General features: G+C 37.9%; 2 protein-coding genes and 1 pseudogene across 3 annotated transcripts; all 3 read left to right on the top strand.

The window, feature by feature from the left end:
- The first annotated feature begins 2903 nt into the window (after positions 1-2903).
- LOC103936214 (ankyrin repeat-containing protein At5g02620) lies at positions 2904-5894 on the top strand. 2 transcript variants are annotated; one of them, XM_048574033.1, is made up of 3 exons: positions 2904-3653; positions 4219-4730; positions 5169-5894. In XM_048574033.1, the coding sequence occupies exons 1-3, from the start codon at positions 3041-3043 to the stop codon at positions 5745-5747; spliced, it is 1704 nt and encodes a 567-aa protein (XP_048429990.1). In that variant the 5' UTR covers positions 2904-3040; the 3' UTR covers positions 5748-5894. The 2 variants fall into 2 exon arrangements, with proteins under 2 accessions (XP_048429990.1, XP_009344340.3); XM_009346065.3 differs by having other exon boundaries at positions 4210-4730.
- A 3300-nt stretch (positions 5895-9194) lies between these two features.
- Positions 9195-11192, top strand: LOC103939621 (annotated as a pseudogene).
- A 3428-nt stretch (positions 11193-14620) lies between these two features.
- On the top strand, positions 14621-18425 carry LOC103939614 (probable glutathione S-transferase). The gene is made up of 3 exons (XM_048574201.1): positions 14621-14861; positions 16654-16826; positions 17574-18425. Exons 1-3 carry the CDS (start codon positions 14720-14722, stop codon positions 17892-17894), a joined length of 636 nt encoding a protein of 211 aa, XP_048430158.1. The 5' UTR covers positions 14621-14719; the 3' UTR covers positions 17895-18425.
- The last annotated feature ends 2457 nt before the right edge of the window (positions 18426-20882 follow it).

Raw genomic sequence — 20882 nt, 5'->3', positions numbered from 1 at the left:
AGGTTCATCATGCGAGGACCAAGCACATAGATGTGCGTTATCACTTTGTTCGTGAAGTTGTTGGTGAAGGAGAAATCATTCTCCAGAAGATTCCAACTAAAGACAACTCCGCTGATATGTTGACTAAGGTTGTTGGTATAGCCAAGTTTATTCATTGCTTGAACTTGGCTCACATTTTGCCTATATAAAGAAGGCGATGAGCAGTAGGAGTTTTGGAGCAATTGGCTTGGCATGAGTTGTTCTCTTGCTAGTGTTTAGGAGTGATGTTGTGTATCAATTGTGTTGGTTGGCTTGTCATGGCGTTTTTCGGAATTTGGCCAAGGTGGAGATTGTTGGATAGTGGCCAACTTGCAAATGCTTTCAGCTAGACAAAAATCCAAACAACTTTTGGCTATAAAAAATTATAAAGAAAGAAGGTGGACAACACCTTTCCTTGTTTTGGGGAGGAAAAAAGGGAAAAGAATTTTTGTTCTCTTCAACATCCGTGGGTGTTGGTTTAAGAAAGGAAAGGGTTTGCCTTTGCAGCCAAATATAGAGAAGAGGAAAAAGCTCAACACTCTGCTGAGAAAAAGAGGAGCTGCAAAGAGAGAAGAGAAGCTGCTGCTTCATTCGGTTAGTAATCATCTACCAAAGTAGTTGTTGTTGTAATAGCTTTGAGCTATATGTATAGAGAAGAAATTATTCATTATATTTCTTCCTCTATTTGTTTCTTTGGTGTGTGAGAGCTTTTGGGTGTATTAGGTTATTTGGGCTGTGAGATTGCCAACACTTTGTAAACTCCCATTTGGTTGATAGTGGATTATTGGGTGAGCTCCTACTGCTCCGAGGACGTACTCCAGTTACACTGACTGTGGAGGAACCTCGTTAAAATCTTTGTGTCTTTTATATTTTGTTCTTGCATTTTCATTTGATAAATTTCCTGTGGGCTAGCTTGAGTTGGTTCCAAAAGTTTTTGGTGCTATCCTAGCACAACAGGAACAACCATCTAGATTCATACAATAGTCATACCAAGTCATGTAACCCAAGCAGTTTGTAAGCCATGTTTGAACATGGTGCACATATGTCTCTATTGAGCTCTGTACTGTCCTCCCATACATGGGATAGTTAGGATTAACCCAACTAGTAGGTCCATAGTCGGTTTCATCATCTTGAGCTCCATAACTAGTTCCACTATAATCAGACATGACATACCCATAGCCATCATAAGATTCATTTGAGTTAGTACTTAGTTCCTATGCTCATAGATCCAAAACTGATCATCATGTCATCTCCAGATGGATTGATTGGTTGGCTTCTTTTCCCTGAGTATTGCTTCCCAATTGCGTCAATGCCTGGTCCAGCTTCTCTGCATCCATGATCCTCATCTTGGGTGGCATGAGTAAAATCAGCCTCGATAGTAAATGGGCTATATTGTCTTCCTTCTTCATTACCTCCTGATCCAACATTACTTCCTCCATCATTATCTGACGAATTGGATGAACTTTCCTTTCTACTAGTACTGGCATCGTCTCTCAAGGGACGTCTTTGACCTTGCTGAGTGCCAAGCATATCCCTTTCAAATGATGAAGTATCTCCACTCCTAACATCTTCGGATATGACTCTATTAACATCAACTCCTTCTTGGACAGCATGTTGTGCTATAACGACATCAGGGTTGCCTTGTTAATCATCCAAGTGAGCTGTCATAATCCATTGTTGAATTGGATTATTATCATCATTAGATGGTTGCCCTGCAATGTCAAGGAGGTCTATGTAGTCATTTTCTGCAACCTTGTTCATTTCGGCCTCTTCATCACGTAGCTTAAGTTTCAAATTATAATAGCAAAAGACAATCTTTTCCAACCTAGTATATGCGAGACGGTTCCTTTATTTCATGTGAATAAGAGCAAATGTACTCCAATTTCGCTCACATGCCGATGATGATGTTGTCTGTGACAATATACGCGTAGCAATTTTTTGCAAGTTTGGAGCAGAATCACCATGAAGATTCCACTATTCTGCTGGGGGGGATCGATTTTCTTGATCTGACAGCCATCTCAGTGCGAAATGTCTTTCTACAGTCTCTAAAATTTATCGCCTGGATTCACAATGTTTTGGATCCACAAGAAGCTCAGACACATGTGCATCATTTTCTTGTGGGTATTAAAGATATATTTGACCAGAAATTTAATATTTGGATTTGTGTATTTCTTTCTCTTCAGATAAGACACGTATATCCCCTCAATTCATTGTGCATAGATTCTTTATAGTAATAATTAATGGATACTCCAAAAAATCTTTTGAATTGGATATTGCCAAAAGCCTTCACACATATCTAATCACTGCCCACATACCTCCAAAAAATCTTTTGGGTTTCAATTTGCTTCAAAACTTTTGAATTTTTTGGGGTTTTGTTATAGGTATCGGGAAATATCGAGAATATCAGCAAAATATCGGAGATATCGCACTTATCGGGGATATATCGTCGATATAGGGGAAGATATGGCCTTACCCCCCAATATCGGTATCGACAATTAAAAATATCGATATATCGGTGTATCGGCCAATATTTCAATCCTTTAGTTTACCTTTATTTTTATATTGTATATTTTGTTTATTTAAAAAAAAATAGGCATTTCCTTTCCACCTTTACCTAGAAATTTCTTTTAGAAAAATAATTTTGACGTGATCTACAAAATGTGGTCTCGCATTTTTTAAACTAGATTACTACACTTAAGGAGGACATAGTGTGTGAAATGTATTTTATTTTATTTGTTGTAACGTCGAAGTTGCAGGTCACAAACGTGTGAGACTTTTACATATCCTTGAGAACAGTGTGTGGTCCCTTTGAGTGCATTTGGAGGTTTTCTTGCTACTAATTTATTTGATTTGTTAGTTGACTGCAAGGATGTATGCAAATAAGTTGAACATGTGGAGATATATATGGTTAACCACCGGTCCATACTTAATTACGGAGCACATACTTTGTAGTCCTCCATCCTTGATTCCCTTAACTGGTTTCTAATTTGATTGTTAAAAGCTGAGAGAAGAGATCAAAACCATGGATCCTTCCCTCTATAAGGCGGCAGCATCTGGAGATATTCGTTTCTTGAGATCAGATCGTTTTCCCGATCAGAAAACACCTAAAGACAACAATATACTTCATGTTGCTGCTGAGTTCAAGCAAGCAGACTTCTTCAAAAACGTCCCACTCGATGTTCAAACTTCATTGTTTTGGGCCACCAACAAAAAGGGCAACACTCCCCTACACGTTGCTGCAAGAGTTGGCTGTCATGAAATCGTAAAGTTCCTCATCCAACACGCGAAGGAAACGCAAATTCATGGAGCTGATCAGGAAAGCGGGCCAGCTGATAAGGATGCACACAAAGAGTTGTTCCGAATGACAAATTGGCAAAAGGATACAGCTTTGCACGTTGCTGTCCGCAATGGTCATGGTGGAGTGGTTATGCTTTTGATGGAAGCTGATCCTCAATTGTGTTGTTTCACTAATGGAGCCAATGAGTCGCCGTTGTTCCTGGCCGTTAGAAGTGGGTCTGCTAGCATTGCTCTTTATATTTTGAACCACTCTGATCCCGTACTTCCTTCTTTTCATGGGACTAATGGTGTGACAGCTTTACATGCGGCAGTGACTCCCAAGCACCTTACAGGGAGAGGTAAAGCATGAAATAATTTGATATGTCTTATTTTCATACATACGAATACATATACAAAGAAAGGATTTTTTCCATTTTGTGGCCTGAAAAATTCTTTTGTAAAAGAATTATTATGATTAATTGTTCAAGTTCACATTATGACAACATAAACTTAGTTGTTTTAAAATATATAAAAATAAAAAATAAAAAAAAAAAAATAAAAAAGTCTAGTAAGTAAAGGTATAGAGAACTCCATTTCTACCCAATTTTCTTCTACTGCGATCTCATTAATTTATTCACATGGTTGATTATATAGGTATAGAATAGTTATTTATATCCCAAAGTTGACACTTCAAACCTAAAATCGAAGGGATTAATTAATCCGAGACTAGAGACCTGAAGTTTAAGCTCTACATGATTATGCGCTAAAGTTCAATCAATGGAATAATATATAGTTGAAGAAAATTGAGTACAAATGAGGTTTTCTCAATGCGTAGTTATGTAATGTCTACTATTATTTAAGAGATTCTCTTATCCCTCAACCAACTCGAACTTTTCTACATTGATATTGTGTTAGGCATTGTGGAGACGATGGTATCAAAAAATCCGGATGTGATAAGAAAAGCCGATGCACTTGGGTGGACTCCCTTACACTACGCAGCATTGAGAGGGAACCTTGAAGCGACTAGAGTGCTCATGCAATATGATAGTTCTGCATCTTATATCCTAGACAAATCTGGAATATCAGCTCTCCATGTTGCGGCCTACGCTGGGTACATCAGAGTAATGGAAGAGATGATTCGACATCGACCTGATACTTGTGATTTGCTCAATGACAAAGGCCAAACGATTCTACATGCTGCAGTTTTGGGCGAACAAATACATGTCATCAGTTACATATTAAATAACCCTATGTTTGCAGGACTTATAAATGAAGCAGATAAAGATGGAAACACTCCATTGCATCTAGCTGCCCGTTACCAAAATCGTGAAATTATAAGAATTTTGACAGATGACCCCAAAGTGGACAAGACTGCGATTAATGAAGAATTCTCAAGGGCCATCGACTTTTTTCTCGGCGACAATGGTGGAGAACAGGTATGCAATATTATATATATACTCAGCCACTTAGAGTCCTTTGATCCATTTCAGCAGCTCTTCAATTTTCTTTGGCAGCTGTTGGATTAAAGTTAAGGGCTAAATGTCGGAGTATTCAATACTCCGGAATATTGTAGATTCCTCACGTGCATATATATAATGATTTTAGGGTGCCAAAGTCATTCTTTCAAGGCGTTAGTTATAACCAAGGAAACTTGTAATAATTATACAAGGTACCAAGTCAATCTTCTCAAAGGTTTATTTTGTTCAACAAGCTTGTCTGTGAGAATTTGAACTCAGGAATATGTTGGTACATAATGTCAAAAAATATAGAATCATGCAGTCAAATTGTTCACCTTAATCTACAATTAATCTGTTTTAACTAATTAACTAGTTGTAAAGCATCATTTTCTTCCTCTCTATATATATGTATTTCAGGAAATCTTTGATAACCAAAGAGTCTTGCACCACCTGGGGCGCTCCACTGGCGTGCCATTTTTCCAACAACAAATCAACCGTGATTTCAAGAAATTGATATGTCCGGATAATGATACCTCTTGCCCGCCAGCCATTGCTGCAGACAAGAGAGAAAAACTGCAAGCTCATTCAGATTTAGCCTCAAAAAGGCTCGACACCAACTTGCTCGTAGGGGTGCTTATCGCGACTGTCACATTTACAGCGGCGTTCACCCCTCCCGGAGGATTTAAAAGTGACGGAACACCAGTTTTAAATGAAAATACATATTTTCAAGCGTTTCTGATGTTTGACTTTATCTCCTTCTTTTTCTCATCTCTTGCCATTCTAAATGATTTCTTGGTAGCAACCGTCTTACCAATCCGTCTAGCAGCACCTGCAAGTCTCATTCAGCTTTCCATCGGAGGAATGATGGTTGCATTTACTTCGGGCGACATTTTGGTGTCAATAATATTCGTCATTTTATTTTTGGTAGCTGTCCTCCCTATGGTGAAGTCTTTGTTTCAAATAATAATGGGAAAGAAGTACCCATTGACATTGTAGCAAGTTAACATTTTGATTCGGAATCGCATAAATTAATGTCATGTTGACATGTTGCGTGCGTAATTGAAAGTTACTAGCCCTCATTGTAAATTCACACAATTTTTTTTACTTAACTTTCACAGCTTGTTATTTTATGTCGTTTGATCATCTTCTATTCTTTCAATCTGACAGCCAAAAATTGAGAGATGTGTAAAAAATGTTGTGTGGATAGCAATGTCCTACTTATATCCACCTTAGAGAGAACACATGAGAAGTTTCTTACATACTTTTGTTTGGCATGGTCTAAAAAACTTTCCTAAACCAATTGAAAGAAGCAAATTTGAGATTTAAAGCCACATTTACATCTTATTTTGCATTTCAATGAGATGTATATTTTAGTTCTACTGCATTACATGGGAAACGAGTATATAATAAGAGTTCATCAAAGCATTTAACAAGTCTCTTACAATTTATTGAAAAAATAAAATGCAAAATAAAAGTTATCTATTTTCTATTTAAGTGAAAGTCTCGACCTAAGCGGTCTAGGTGAGAGGTCTTGATGCACTTTCTTAATTTTCAAACGCATAGGAATTAATCGGGAAGGTAGCCAGTCATTTAACACCTAGGTGAGAATTTTTTTTTAATTTTTTTTAACAAATGATATTATCCAAGAGGGAGTGGGCTTGTCTCACAATGGTTAGCAATAATGTGATTTAAATTAGCCTTTGACGAGAATTGAACTTAAGACCTCTCACTTAGAAGTGAAGGGTAATACAACTAGACCGTAATACTAAATGATGACAGACGGAAATTTTAGAACAGTGAAAACAACGATGTGTTCCAAAAAATATATTTAAATAGGTACAAATAGTAGTTTAATTGATTTAGACTACACATGGTAGTTGATGTGTGAGTGTTGTACCATAATGTTTTTCAATATACTAAAATTTATTATTGAGAGATATTATGGTACAACACTCACACATCAAGTGCTATATATTGTTTAAATTAATTAAACTACTATTCCCACCTATTATTTTATGGTACAACACTCTGGCGCCATGTGACCGATCCTGGGTGGACCCGGAGAAGAGGATGAGAATGAGGATGAGGAGGTCGAGGGTGGCCGACGACGAGTGCTTGCAGAGGAGGGTGCAATTAGGGTTTGGGGGTTGGGTAGAAGAAGGAGGAGGAGGATGTCGTGGGGAGTGGTTTTGGATTTGGCTTGCAGGGAAAGGGAGTCAGGGAAAATGGGATATGGGTGTTTGAGTTTTTTTTGTTTTTTTGTTTTGTTTTGTTTTTTTTATTTTTTAAGGGTAAATTATTATTTTAATAATTTTTTAATAGAAAGTGAGCCCACCTCATGTAACTTCGGCATTTAATAGAAGAATTGACATACAATTGACGGAAGGTATGACATTGCAACAAATTCGAAGATAAGGTATGACATTGAAACTTTTTAAAGACGGGTTATGAAACTGTTAATGACCCAATAATTAAGATAGTTTTATGTAATTTACCCTCATTATTATCATCACTTAAATACCAGTTCAGATGGTGAATTACATTATTGGTGAATTATTATATAAATAATTAATAAATATCACGATTTTATAAGCTTCACAAAATTAAAAAAGGGATTGAATTAGGGAGTCAAATTTGAGTGAGTTATTATTGAGGTGTGAGCGACAATGTAGGGCCAGTGTTGAGCACGTGGCAGACAACATTCTCTCTTCATTTTCCACGTGGGTCCCAACGCTAAGAGTGAAGAACTGATCTTGGCCCATCACAATGGGGCCACATCCATGGCTTCCCATTGACCATTTCTATATATGTTTGGTACGTAATTTGCCTTGTAAAAAAAAGACATTAGTTGATCATCAAGTGATCAATTAAATGTCACTTTATATTACAATCTGATGGTATTTATCCTTATTTTTAATTGAGAAGTATTAGGTCAAGAATTCTTGGTAAAGGTGAATTTGAACCACATTATTGCAATTCATTGTGAGACTTACCCCACTCCTCTAACCCTCATATTTTCTTATGTGTTACTAATTCATTAAAATATATTTAGATACGGACATTTCATTACACTAATTCAGTAAAATATATTATAATACGGACGTTTAGATACACTATGGAGGAAGTTAAACAAAAACTTTTAATAATATTTAAAATTTAATGTAGAGACATTAAATAAAACAAAAATATAATATAAATTTGAATTAAATACATTTTAAAGGACTAAAATAAATATGTAATCTTACACTAAATTTTTATTAAATTTTAATCTTCTTCAAGAATTAAAATTCAAAAACCCCTAAAAAGTTCCGGCTAGCATTTGAAGAAGTGCATTTGATGTGTACTAAAACAATTGGGGGAAACCGACCTACCCCTCCCACAGAAACAAATAAATAACCATATCAGATCACAAAGTATAAACTATTCACAATTCACCCACCATGTAAACGGAATCATACTACCAAAGTCATGACTGATTGCTCTCAAAACCTAATTTAAGTGCATTGCTTACGTACTTATAGTTAGGGAAGAATCTTATGAAACAAGTTTACTGTCATCATGATGTTTTTAATAAAATTGCTAACATAAATTTATATTTTTTATAGTACGCTACAACGAAGGTAAGCAACTATATACATATCTTTCTCCACAAGCCAGAGAGGAGGATACTATAGTAAATAATTATCTATTATACGTAGCCGTTGGTCTCAGTACTAAATTCAATTGTTTAACGAGTAATGTTATTCATACCATATTTTTGTACCACATTTCTATATCACCTTAGGTGACATCTAATGTGGACAGCCACATTATTTGAAAAATTTGCAAAACCCAAGGAAATGAAGGAGAAAGACTATACCACAATCATCATTTAATTAACTAGTTTTTCTTAATTATTAATTTATTAAATAATGAACTAAATTTAAAAATCTGATTAATTCAAACGATGTGGCTGTCCACATCAAATACCACCTAAATGGTATGAAAATGTGCTACAAAAACATGGTATGAATAACATTACTCTTGTTTAACTCATTTCACGTCCTTCTGTATAAATACGGCTCCTAACCCTTTGGCAGCGCCTTCAATTCTTCATACCACTATCCTGGTCGCCATCCTAATTCCTACATGGGATTCAATTAAATTTAATTTGATCCTCTGAAATTACAACTAAATAATGATGTGGTTGTCCACATCAGATGCCACCTAAGATGGTATAAAAATGTGGTACAAAAACATGGTATGAATAACATTACTCCTTAATTAATCACCCCACCAGGTCCCGCATACCTCCTCACATCTCTCTCTCTCTCTTCCTCTCCCTTTCTACTCTTTTATAAGCCCCCACATCCCCCAAATATCAACTTGCATATTTCGATTGCATCTTCAAAATATTCAGTCATCAAAGCGCATGCGCCACCGCAACTTCCCCATCTAACCGTAATGGACGCAGAAACCCATTTGGCCCGTTTCCCATCCAACTACACAGATCTCGACCTCAGCTTTACCAGCTGCACCTCCACCTCCACCGACCGCACCTTTGTAACTTCCTGCTTAAGCGCTCGCTCCAGTTTAGCCCGCAGCAGCCTCAACCTCAGCTTCAACGACCACCTCTCCACCACCTCCACTACCACCAATACCCCCACAACAACAACAACTACTCCCCCCCACCACTCCAAGTTAGACCCATGCTGGTCGGCTATCAAGGTCGCCACCGCTATCTCATCCGATCGCACCCTCCAACTTCACCACCTCAAGCTACTCCACCATGTCAGTACGAGAAACCTCGGCCGCGTCTTCCTATGCTGCCTTCAAGACAACCGCGACAACCTTGACGCCGCCAAATTCGCCTTAAAAGTCGTCGATAAAGATTTACTCACCCCGAAAAAACTCAGCCACGTCAGCACCGAGACCGAGATCATCTCTATGCTCGACCACCCTTTCCTCCCCAGGCTTTATGCCCGCATCAACGTCTCCCATTACACCCGCCTCCTCATTGACTACTGCTTAAATGACAACCTTCACAACCTCCTCCTAAGACAGCCACTAAACCGCCTCCATGTCTCCACTGTCCAGTTCTTTACGACGGAAGTCCTCGTTGCCCTTGAGTACCTCCATGCGCTGGGAGTCGTCTATCGGGACCTGAAACCTAAAAACATACTCCTGCGCGAGGACAGACATATTATGTTGTCAGCCTTTGACCTCTGCTTCAAAGGAAACGTCAATCCCACCTTGCAACACCGACGTGTTCAGAAGACGGCTCATATTGAAAGAAAATGCAATTTTTCCTGTTACGGATCGAGGATGGAGCAGCAAGAGGAAATGATGGCGGAGTTTGTGGCAGAGCCGACAACCGTGTTTTCAAAATCCTGCATTGGGACTCACGAGTATCTGGCCCTGTAGTTGATCTCAGGTGACGGCCACGGTAACGGCGTTGATTAGTGGGCTTTTAGAGTGTTTATCTACGAGCTCCTCCAAGGAACGACGCCGTTTAAGGGCGTGACTAAAGAGAGCTCCCTGCGCAATATTGCAGCCAGCAGCGGGGTGAGGTTCCACGTGGCGTAGGAAAAAATGAGGGAATTGAGAGATTTTTCAGTGTGACTGGTATACGGGGTAATACACTACGTGTCAATATACAAATGGTGGAATATATATGCTAAAAAGTTAATAATTTAAAAAATAAAATTTCCCGCCACTCCTATTAAAACACGTGATGTATCACTTGTGTTTCAGTCACAACTAAACATTTCTCGAGGGAATGAAGGAGGCGAGGGATTTAATTGAGAGGCTGCTCGTGAAGGACCCACGAAGGAGGCTTGGTGCGGCAAGCGGGTCACCGAAATTAAATAGCACCCGTTTTTTGGTGGAATTAATTGGGCCTTGATCCGGACTTACAGGCCACCAGAGGCTAATGGGCTCAGAAGGAAGGCCAGTAAACCCCAAGGAAGTGGGCCGACACAGAAGAGGAGGAAGTTTTGGTGGAAGGCACTAGGTCAATTTGTGAAGGCTATGAACTTGTTTGGCTGTGCTTTTAAAATGATTGAAATCGCTTTTAGAGAAATTATTTTTGGATTTCAAAAGCATTTAAAGTGCTTTCTGCACGAAACACCAATTATATATGTGCTTTTTCTAGGAAGTACATTAAGTGTTTTTCCAGGATTTAGTGGCATCTTTACTAATGATTGGTTCTAAAAACATTTTCACCAAAAACACTTTCGGTTATTTAAAAGACATCCAAATGAGCTATAGATCATCTAATTACAAGAATAATAGCCACAGTAACAGTAATTACTATCGATATGTCAGTAATAAAGTGGTCAACAAAAACTAGTCAAGTTTGAAACGAAGGATACCCTTTTTTGTTGTGGGGTAAAAGGTGAATATCCAGGGAAGTTTGTATATGTAGGTAGTGCAGCAGCAGCAGTTTCGGCAGAGATGTGATTTTGTGAGGGACTTTTTTGTGAATTTATATTTTAGTTTTTTGAACCTTGGATTTTTGTTTAATTTAGTCAAGTCAATTAATGTACTAGCATTCAAATTGTTTAATTGGATTATTACTCACGTATCGTGGCTATAGCATATATAGTTTTGCATACTTAGGCTTACTCAATTGGCTGGAGCAATGCGCTCCCTCATTTGCATCCGAATTCGAATTTCATCTGCATAATTTTGAGGAACTTAGTGACCAAACAGTTATACGCACGCCATGCTAATACAAGGATCCTACACGATTTCTTTCGCACCATATAGTCTATATCTCTCTTTCCTATTTGCTGAAAGGAACCACTCTTTTCTAGTTTTTTTTTGCACTCTACAATTACCCTCTATGAGTTTTTAGTGAATGAATAAACAAACCAAGGACTGCCAAAAGATTGAAAGATCAGTAAAATGTTCAATTCCGCCAAACGATTAAATCTTGAATATTAAAATCCGTACTATCGAGTTGAGTGGGACGTAACATTGTAGTCAGACCCATCCTTCTTAATTTTCCTTTAAACCCTTATGCTAGCTTTTCCAACCAACTAGTGGAATAAGGAAAAAAAAAATTGAGTCATGAATTGTTGGTTATCAGGAATTAGGTTTTGCAGACCTATACCATAGAAATCTAGACTGATCCAATGGAGAATTAACATGCATTTGTCAAATTTCCTTGCATATATCCAGGACCATATCAGCTGGCTCATAGGATCCTCTGGAATTCTGCATTATTTACTTATTTTATTTCTTGTGTTATACAATTCAGCAATATTTAACCAACTAGTACTGATCTCACATCTTGATATAACATGCAAAATTATTCATTTACCAAAAAATAAAATAAAAATCATGCAAAATAATTGCCTCCTGCCAGTTGGTTAATTAGTGTAAATGGTTCAAACCACCAAGTCAAATTCCTGGTTGGTTGTGTTTGCCATGGGTACTAGCAGGAGGTTTCCTTTAATAGCTGAGATATAATGAGATTACAGGTGGCATTTGTCGATTGGTTAAGAGGAGATGTAGAGGATTGCCACATAGGCAAGTCGGTTAGAATTGTTGGGCTATAACTGTAATAATCTGTTGCAACCAAGTCATATTCAATACAATCAATCTTTCTTCTTCTTCCGCTGTACGATTCTCTCTCTAGCTTTCTTGCTTTCTTAATTTTTTCAAAGATTTCTTTCTTTTACTCAGTTTTGTTAAGACAGAGACTCCCTAGCATCAATCATCATTGCGATCGGCTCCCTCATTTTTGGCCTGTAAACTTGGGATGTACTAGTGCAGAACAATGTAATCTTGAGAAATAGTGTTATTTCTGTTTCCTCTCCATTATGTATTGCCCTGGAAACAGATGAAATATTCCAGTCTAGCAAAAACATCTCTCTTCATTTTCACGGAGATGTTCTCCTAGACTACCATTTTCCATGTACTCATCTATACAAGAGAAGATTTGAGTCTTGGTGGCAGCAGAAGCCATAGAGCTTCACGGTGGTGCAATGCCTGATCCTCTTAAATTCTTATGTATATCACGAGAGAAGCCTCTAAAAAGTGGGGTATTTCCCCAAGTTCTTATATCAAAACAAGAGACCAGCTTATATCAAGAGTATTCATGAATCAAATATGAATACTACTTATTCGATGTATTTATCAAAACGAGTCCTGTAGAAAAGACCTACAGAAAAACGAATTCCTTGCGAGGAGTTGAAGGCTTTAACCCAAACCATATTTCGTCCGGAAGCCTTTCATCTTTCCACTTGCACATAATTACATATCCACGAGTTATACGATTTACCGAATAATCAAATTAACATGTGACTTCAAGGTAATGATGAAAAGAAGCATAAACTTCTAGGGTGGGATGGAATTAAAATATTCGGCTGCTTGTTAACACTTGATTTGATCGTTATGTTATGAAATATTTTATTCTAGTAATAATGTAAAAAACAAAAACTTCTAGGGTTGGATGCTTTAATTGTAACATGAGTATGGAAACAAGTTATATATACATTCCAGCCCCAATGATCATACGTTCTCTTACTCCATTTGATATATTACGTGATGAGGTAGTTTTAAGAGTATCAGTCCCGTATTAGACTTTATGCTCAAAGGATAAATGACCATGTTTAATTAAGATTTCAACAAGGTTCGGCAACATCTTCCATATGGCTATGTCCCTAGAGAGAATTACAAGATCTTCATTACAATAATTATATGATATAAGTTACGGTGAAATCCGAGAAATGGCAGTCGGCAGTTGGTACATATATGACTTTCACTCGTTTGGAATCTTATTAAAAATGATAACTACTAAAATTAAATTCAAAGCTGAATTTTATGAATTTCTGCGCATCTAAATGTTTATTTTTTTATATAGAATTTGAAATTTCTCTTTTTATTTATTTTATGAATTCAAATGAAAGAATTGGATGTGGTAATTTGTAAATCAGATATTTCTATCACAATTCCAAACTTATTACCTACAAAAGGATCATGTTTAGACTCGAGCAATGCTGAATTCCATCATTGGTAGTGACAGACAATACGAATGAATTCCAATCGAGAGTTATCCTCTAGAATTATTAATAGAAAGTAATCCTCTAGATTTCCTCTAGAATTATCAATAGAAAGTAATGCTCTAGAATTATCTATAAAAGAATGAACTCCTTTTCAAAGATGTGGTCTCAAATTATGCATGCATGGTTAGGGATGATAACGGTTCGGTTTGGGAACGAAAATGATATATTCATCTTCATAACTATAAAAATTAATCATATTCATAACTGCAAATTAACCATCGAAGATTATTCATAACCATACCCAATGGGTAACAAATTCTCTATCGATTAACGGTTATATCCATCTTCATCGAAACCAAAAATATATTCGTTCAATTGAGACATTATAATATAAGATACTAATTTTGTTATTATAATACAATAGATACATTGGTGATGTTGGCTTATGTTTAATCTTTCTCACAAAATACAACTTTTGTAATTCTCAAGGTAATGAGTTCCATACATACATACATACATACCTACCTACATACATACATACATACAGACATACAGACACACACACACATACATACATACATACACACATACATACGAACCCCTATAATCATATTCGTTTCATTCAAACGGTTATCCATAGTTTTCAGGTTTAGCGATTTGAATTGCCATCCATATGCATGGATGAACATATCTAACTTCCAACAAGGAAAGTAATAGCACCTTCGGGAAGTAGCTAGGTGGAAGCAGTTTCACGTCACACCCTCCCAAAATCCGCCACATCCTTATTAGCCACATGCAACATCAAACCCTCCCAAAATTCGCCACATCCTTATTAGCCACATGCAACATCAAACACGTATGTGTGTGTACATATATATCCTCTTCTGCAAGTGTGAATATCTATCTGGAATATTTTAGCATCAGGCTAAACACCATAGCCTACAGCTAGAAGTAATTTTGTGTGTGTGTCAAAAAATGGCGGATGAGGTTGTTCTTCTGGACTTCTGGGCAAGCATGTTTGGCATGAGGGCCAGAGTAGCGCTGGCGGAGAAGGGCATCAAGTATGAGTACAGAGAGGAGGACTTGAGGAACAAGAGCCAGCTGCTTCTGCAGATGAACCCGGTGAAGGAAGATTTGTGAAAAACATGTTCATTTAAGCAACATCAATAGCATGCAATTAACAATTAAAGGCGGAATCATGCTTGTATGCACTTAAAAACAAAACATTTACCCATGAAATTCAAAGCCTAGTAGATAGGTGAACCAAGACTCAACTCAAAACAAAGTGAGTTGAGAAATCAATACCTTTGTAGATTCCTCTTTGCATAAGCAAAGGCTAATCACCCAAAGAGAGGGCCTTCATTCCTTGCATCTTAGATCCATGGATTTGGATGGATGAAAAGGTTTCTCCAAGTTCCCAAAATTGAGAACCTCTAATGATTCATCACCAAGGCATAATGAAGAAGAAATGAGTGACCTTGGAGGAGTTTGATTGCTAGATGATCCCTCCAAGGTGGCCTAAATTTTAGAGAGAAAGGAGAGCTTGTGTTCTCATCCTTTCCCCAAAAATTACCATATGTAAATTTTAGGCTATAAAGTCCTTTATATAGTCCCTTCAAATAAGTGACCTAATGGACCAAAAGCCCTATTCTTCTAACATGGCAAGCCTATAGGGTTTATTGGGCTTTCAAGCCCTTTGTTTATTCAAGTTGTCATACAACTTGAGTTAATGGGCTTGACATTCAAATCCCATTGGGCCTTGTGGCCCAAAACTAACCCGAGGTCTTTAACGAACTTATTCGTTTGATTAATTAACATATTAATTAATCCTAGCCTTAGATAAATAATTAAACCATTTAATTATTCTTACTCATCTCCGTTGTTTCTTCAAACTCTATCTTACTCGGTGAACGATCCATTAGGTTCCTTTTAGCGAGGCAGTGGGCGATTAAAACTCTTTCTAATCGATTGTGAATTGAAACTTACTTTCAATTCTCCCGTTAGTGATAATACACTTTTAGGGCTTCCACAAACCATGGTTGACGCCTAGCAGCATGTCATGGTTACCCAAGCTAATCAGAAGAGGTGGAGAACCTATTCAGTTTTAGGATTACAAATGCAATACGGTCTTTCTCTAATACAATACTCTTGACCACATTGTTTGGTTTGATAGTTTATTCATGTCTACTATCCAATGTGAGTCTTGTGCTTATATGATTACCTTGAATGTGATTTGGAACACATTCCTAAATCTCATTCATACTTTGGCCAAAGATTCTTAATCATATCATAGAGTATTCTCCCTCAAACAGTTTGAAGGTTAGAGATCCCTTGTTGCGCATTCACTTGCCTCCATGGCTAAGTGGCTTAACCCCAACGATGCCATGGACACCCTCATGATGGAGTGACTTTGACATAATCAAAGATTAAGGACCTAACCACAAGACAACTGTGATGCCTCAGGTCAAAAGACTAATTTGCATTATCCCAACCATGAGTTCTCATGTGGCATGAATATGAGAACTCTTCGTTGATCGTGTTCAGTGAACTCATTCTCTATTGAGCACCTACGTACTTGTCTTGATGTCACACACACCAATGACTCGAGACTAGTCACTCTCCCTGAGAGAAGACATAGCACGTACTAATCTTAACGGACTGTCAATGCCCAATTGACAATCCTATGATCAGGAACGTTTAGGATGTGTCAACGAAAGAATGGTCTTATGAATCTAACTTCTTTAGATCGCATTCTTCCAATCACATATTCCTTGGACTTATCGTTTAAGCATATAACATTTATATGAGACGGCTTAAACAATAATCTTTGCCTTTTACATTTAAACTACATTAGTTTGAAATGTCCGTAAAGTATCATCATATGATTGGTTTTAGGGCACATTTCCAACACCCGGTTCACAAGAAGATCCCGGTTCTCATTCACAACGGTAAGCCAGTCTGTGAGTCACTCATCATTGTGCAGTATATTGATGAGGTTTGGAGGGATAAAGCTCCTTTGCTTCCCTCTGAGCCTTACCAGAGAGCTTGCTCTAGGTTCTGGGCTGATTTCATTGACAAGAAGGTAATTTAACTTGTCTAAGTTGTCTCTTGCTCTAATTAATTATTTGCCTTCTAGTTTCATGTTAGGATGTGATTTGGGGTTTTCATGAATTTCATCGTAACCGACATACAAAATTGATATATATGCGGTAGAGCCCACATTCTTTTCTTTTGGATGATTAGTTAGATAAGATACAACCTCCAAGTCTGTATCCTTAGCATAAACAAGAATTTTACATGAGGATCAAAATATAAATTTTAATAGGCTATGTGTAGGTGAGGATTTCTAAGTCCTGGGTTAAAAGGGCTGGTTTCGTATTGTTATGCTTTGAAACAAAACTACTTCTGTTGTGCTATGAAAATAAGCTCATTTTTGCTGCTTTACATTTTCAGCTTTTTTTCGTCCAAAATTATGAAAATAAGTTGTTTTTAAGTGTTTACCAAACAGCTTTTTTAGCTAAGTTTTTTTTTGTACCCATTTTTTATAGAAATACCTCAATACTAAACCAGTACGAAGTCAAATTATAAAGGAAAATATCACAAAGTATGGGATAAGAGGGACTAGGAGTAGGAAATGTATCATATAAGCATTTCAAAGGCATAAGAGATACAAGAGAGCTAATCCGTCCTTGAAAAGTGTCTTTTGTCACCTGCAAATCTCTCTTACATGCATACGTTTGTAATTTTCATGAACGGCTTTTGTAATCTCTGCTATATATTTTTTGTGATCCACTTCTTACTACTGGAGTTCAATCATTGGAACTTATAAAACCCTATCCAAAGGGAGGAAGAAGAGGCAGCTAAAAAGGACTTCATCGAAATCCTGAAGCAGTTGGAGGGACAGCTGGGAGATAAACCATATTTTGAGGGTGAGAAATTTGGGTTCTTGGACATTGCTCTCATCACGTTCTACAGCTGGTTCCATGCATTTGAGACCTGTGGAAACTACAGCATCGAGGCCGAGTGTCCCAAGCTCATTGCATGGGCCAAGCGGTGCAAGCAGAGGGAGAGTGTTTCCAAATCTCTTGCTGACGAAAAGAAGGTGTATGAGTTCGTTCTTAGCATGAAGAAGACGCTTGGTGTGGAATAGAGGGAGTGAAATCGATAGGCAGATAGCTAGGACGTCGAAGTCCTAGAGTGAAGTCTGAAGCTGTGTCCAGTTTAATTTGTTTAATTTCTTTCCTTTATGCATCTTGGTTCAGTTTCTAGTGAGATATTATGGTGAGAAACTTTGATGTGTCTTGGGAATCTTGTGTGAGAAGAGTATAGATGTATGAGTCCAAGGGTGGAAATCAATATTGGGCGCAGGTCCAATAACAACCATTTTGGACATGATCTGGTGTGGTGCATTATAACTCAAATGTGAGTCCATTATCATTGGAGGAAAAAAATAATTAACTTAGTACATGTAACTAATGAGTCCATTATCATAAATTGAGGATCAAATGTGAGTCCATTTGTTAGTTTTTGGCTCGTCAAATTTGTGTCCTTTTCTGTTTAGGATTGTTTTAGGGAAATGGTGCACCAATTCTTCTCCTAAAAGGGCTAGGAAAGAATCTTAGTTTCCTGATTCAATTTAGATTAGAAATCCTAGAAGTCTATTTGGAATTGGAAAGGAAGTCTAATTTCCTATTCCACTTAGAATAGGAATTATAATATGTAAATGACATGTAAGCCAACCCTATATCTATAAATAGGGTGCGGCAAGGCTGTTTTTCAGCAGAGAGAAAACAGCCAAACAGCACAGAGAAAACAGCCAAACAGCAGAGAGAAAACAGCCAAACAGCACAGAGGGAAAACAGCCAAACAGCAGAGAGTTTTGAGATTAGTTCTAGGGTTTGCATAAGTTCTGTAATCTCTATTATTAATCAAAGAAGTGGTGATTTCTCTACCTAGGGAAATCACAACTGGACGTTGGCATAAGTTCTGCCGAACCAGTATAATTCTTGTGTGTTTCTAAGTTTTCTATATTTGCTAATTTAGTCTATTGTCGTTGTTTACATCAAAGAACAAGGTCCAGCGTGCGGGTTTTTTTTTTTTCAACAATTGGTATCAAGAGCTAGGATCAAGGTGTTCTACGATGTTAAAAGGGAAGATGAATGCGGATCAAGGACCTGCGTTAAAACCCTTTGACGGCAAGGATGACTTCACGGACTGGCAAAGGATGATGAAGAACGTACTGATACAGCAGGATTTGGATGATGCACTTGATGGTAAGAAGCCGGAAAGCATGACAGAAGCAGCATGGAATAAGGTTCTCAAGAAGGCCAAGAGTTCCATCGAGATCCATCTCACAAGATCAATTCGGTCACACATCACCGAAAAGATGTCTGCCCAGGAAGCATGGGAAAAATTGGAGAATGTTTATATGGGCAAAACCGTGTCCAATAAACTTTTTCTAAAGGATGAACTATTCGGGCTTCGACTAGAAGAAGGAGGTGATATTGAAGATCACGTATGTAGGTTCCAGAATTGCATAGCTAATCTTCAGAAAGTCGAAGAAACTTACAAAGATGATGATATGGCTATCATCCTGCTAAGGTCTCTACCTTCGTCTTTCAAGCACTTTCGAACAACTCTAATGTTTGGAAAAGAGTCCTTGAAGCTTGAAGACGTAATTCAAGCTCTTCAGTCATATGTTAAACTAGATGATATAACTGAAAGCTCTCAAGGCCTTTATGCCAAAGGCAAGGAGAGGGGGCTGGAAAAGACAAGGGAAGAGAAAACTGGCAACAGAGGTAGGTCAAAATCCAAGAAGAAAAAGGAAAAGAAGGAAGGTTGCTTCGAATGTGGTTCAGCCGATCATTGGAAGAGGAACTGCAAGATTTGGAAAGAAAAGAAAGCCAAGTTGGAAGGAAGCTCAGGTTCCGCTAGTGCAGTCACCGAACATGAGAGTGACGGGGAACTTCTTTCGGTAACATCGGGCTCCAAGGCTTTCAATTGGATTTTGGATACTGGATGCACGTTTCATATGTGTGCAGTAAAAGAATGGTTCGATACTTACAAAGAAGTCAGCAGCGGGGAAGTCTTAATGGGGGATGATTCTTTATGTCCTGTAAGAGGAATCGGCACTGTTCGAATCAGAATGTTCGATGGGATGATACGAGCTTTGGGGAACGTCAGGTATGTCCCTAGACTAAGAAAGAATTTGATTTCCTTGGGTACTTTAGATGAGGCCGATTATGGGTACAAGTCTAAAAAAGGAAGACTTAGGGTAACCAAAGGATCGCTAGTGGTAATGCGGGGTGACCTACAACCCAATAAGTTGTATAAGTTAATTGGGACCACTATAGTCGGGGGAGCAGCTGTTTCTGTAAATCAAAGTATAGAAGACAAGACTGAACTATGGCATCATAGGCTCGGGCACATAAGCCAGAAGGGATTGGAAGAATTACACAAGCAAGGCCTGTTGGAAGGCGTGTCAGCTTGCAAACTGGACTTTTGTGAATACTATGTTCTTGGGAAGCAAAGAAAGGTATCATTCGCAAGTAGCAGTGCAGATAGCCGAAGTAAGGAGCAACTCAGCTATATTCACTCAGATGTTTGGGGTCCTGCTCCAACTAAATCAAATGGTGGAGCCAGGTATTTTGTTACTTTCATGGATGATTTTTCTAGGAAGGTTTGGATTTATTTCATGAAGCAGAAATCCGAGGTTTTTGCAAAGTTCAAGGAATGGAAAACAGAAACCGAGAATCAAACTGGAAGAAAGATCAAGTATCTGAGAAGTGACAATGGAGGTGAATATACAAGTAATGAGTTCACCGATTACTGCAAGCAGGAAGGCATCATAAGGCACTTCACAGTAAAGAAGAATCCCCAACAAAATGGAGCTGCTGAGAAGATGAACCGAACTCTCATGGAGAGAGAAAGGAGCATGCGATTTCATGCAGGATTGCCTGATAGTTTTTGGGCAGAGGCTGTTAATCATGCAAGTTATTTGATTAACAGATCACCATCTACAATTCTCGGTTTTAAGAGTGCAGAAGAGGTATGGTCTGAGAAGCCGGTGGATTATTCCAAGCTCAGGGTGTTCGGCTGTAGTGCTTATGCACATATTCCAAGTGATGAAAGGTCCAAG

This window comes from the organism of the source record quoted next, unplaced genomic scaffold, assembly GCF_019419815.1.
Source record: "Pyrus x bretschneideri cultivar Hongxiangsu unplaced genomic scaffold, Pyrus_bretschneideri_v1 Contig7, whole genome shotgun sequence".
Classification (NCBI taxonomy): Eukaryota; Viridiplantae; Streptophyta; class Magnoliopsida; order Rosales; family Rosaceae; genus Pyrus; species Pyrus x bretschneideri.
The sequence above is the reverse complement of the archived record's forward strand: the minus strand, read 5'-3'. Positions and strand labels throughout refer to the sequence as shown.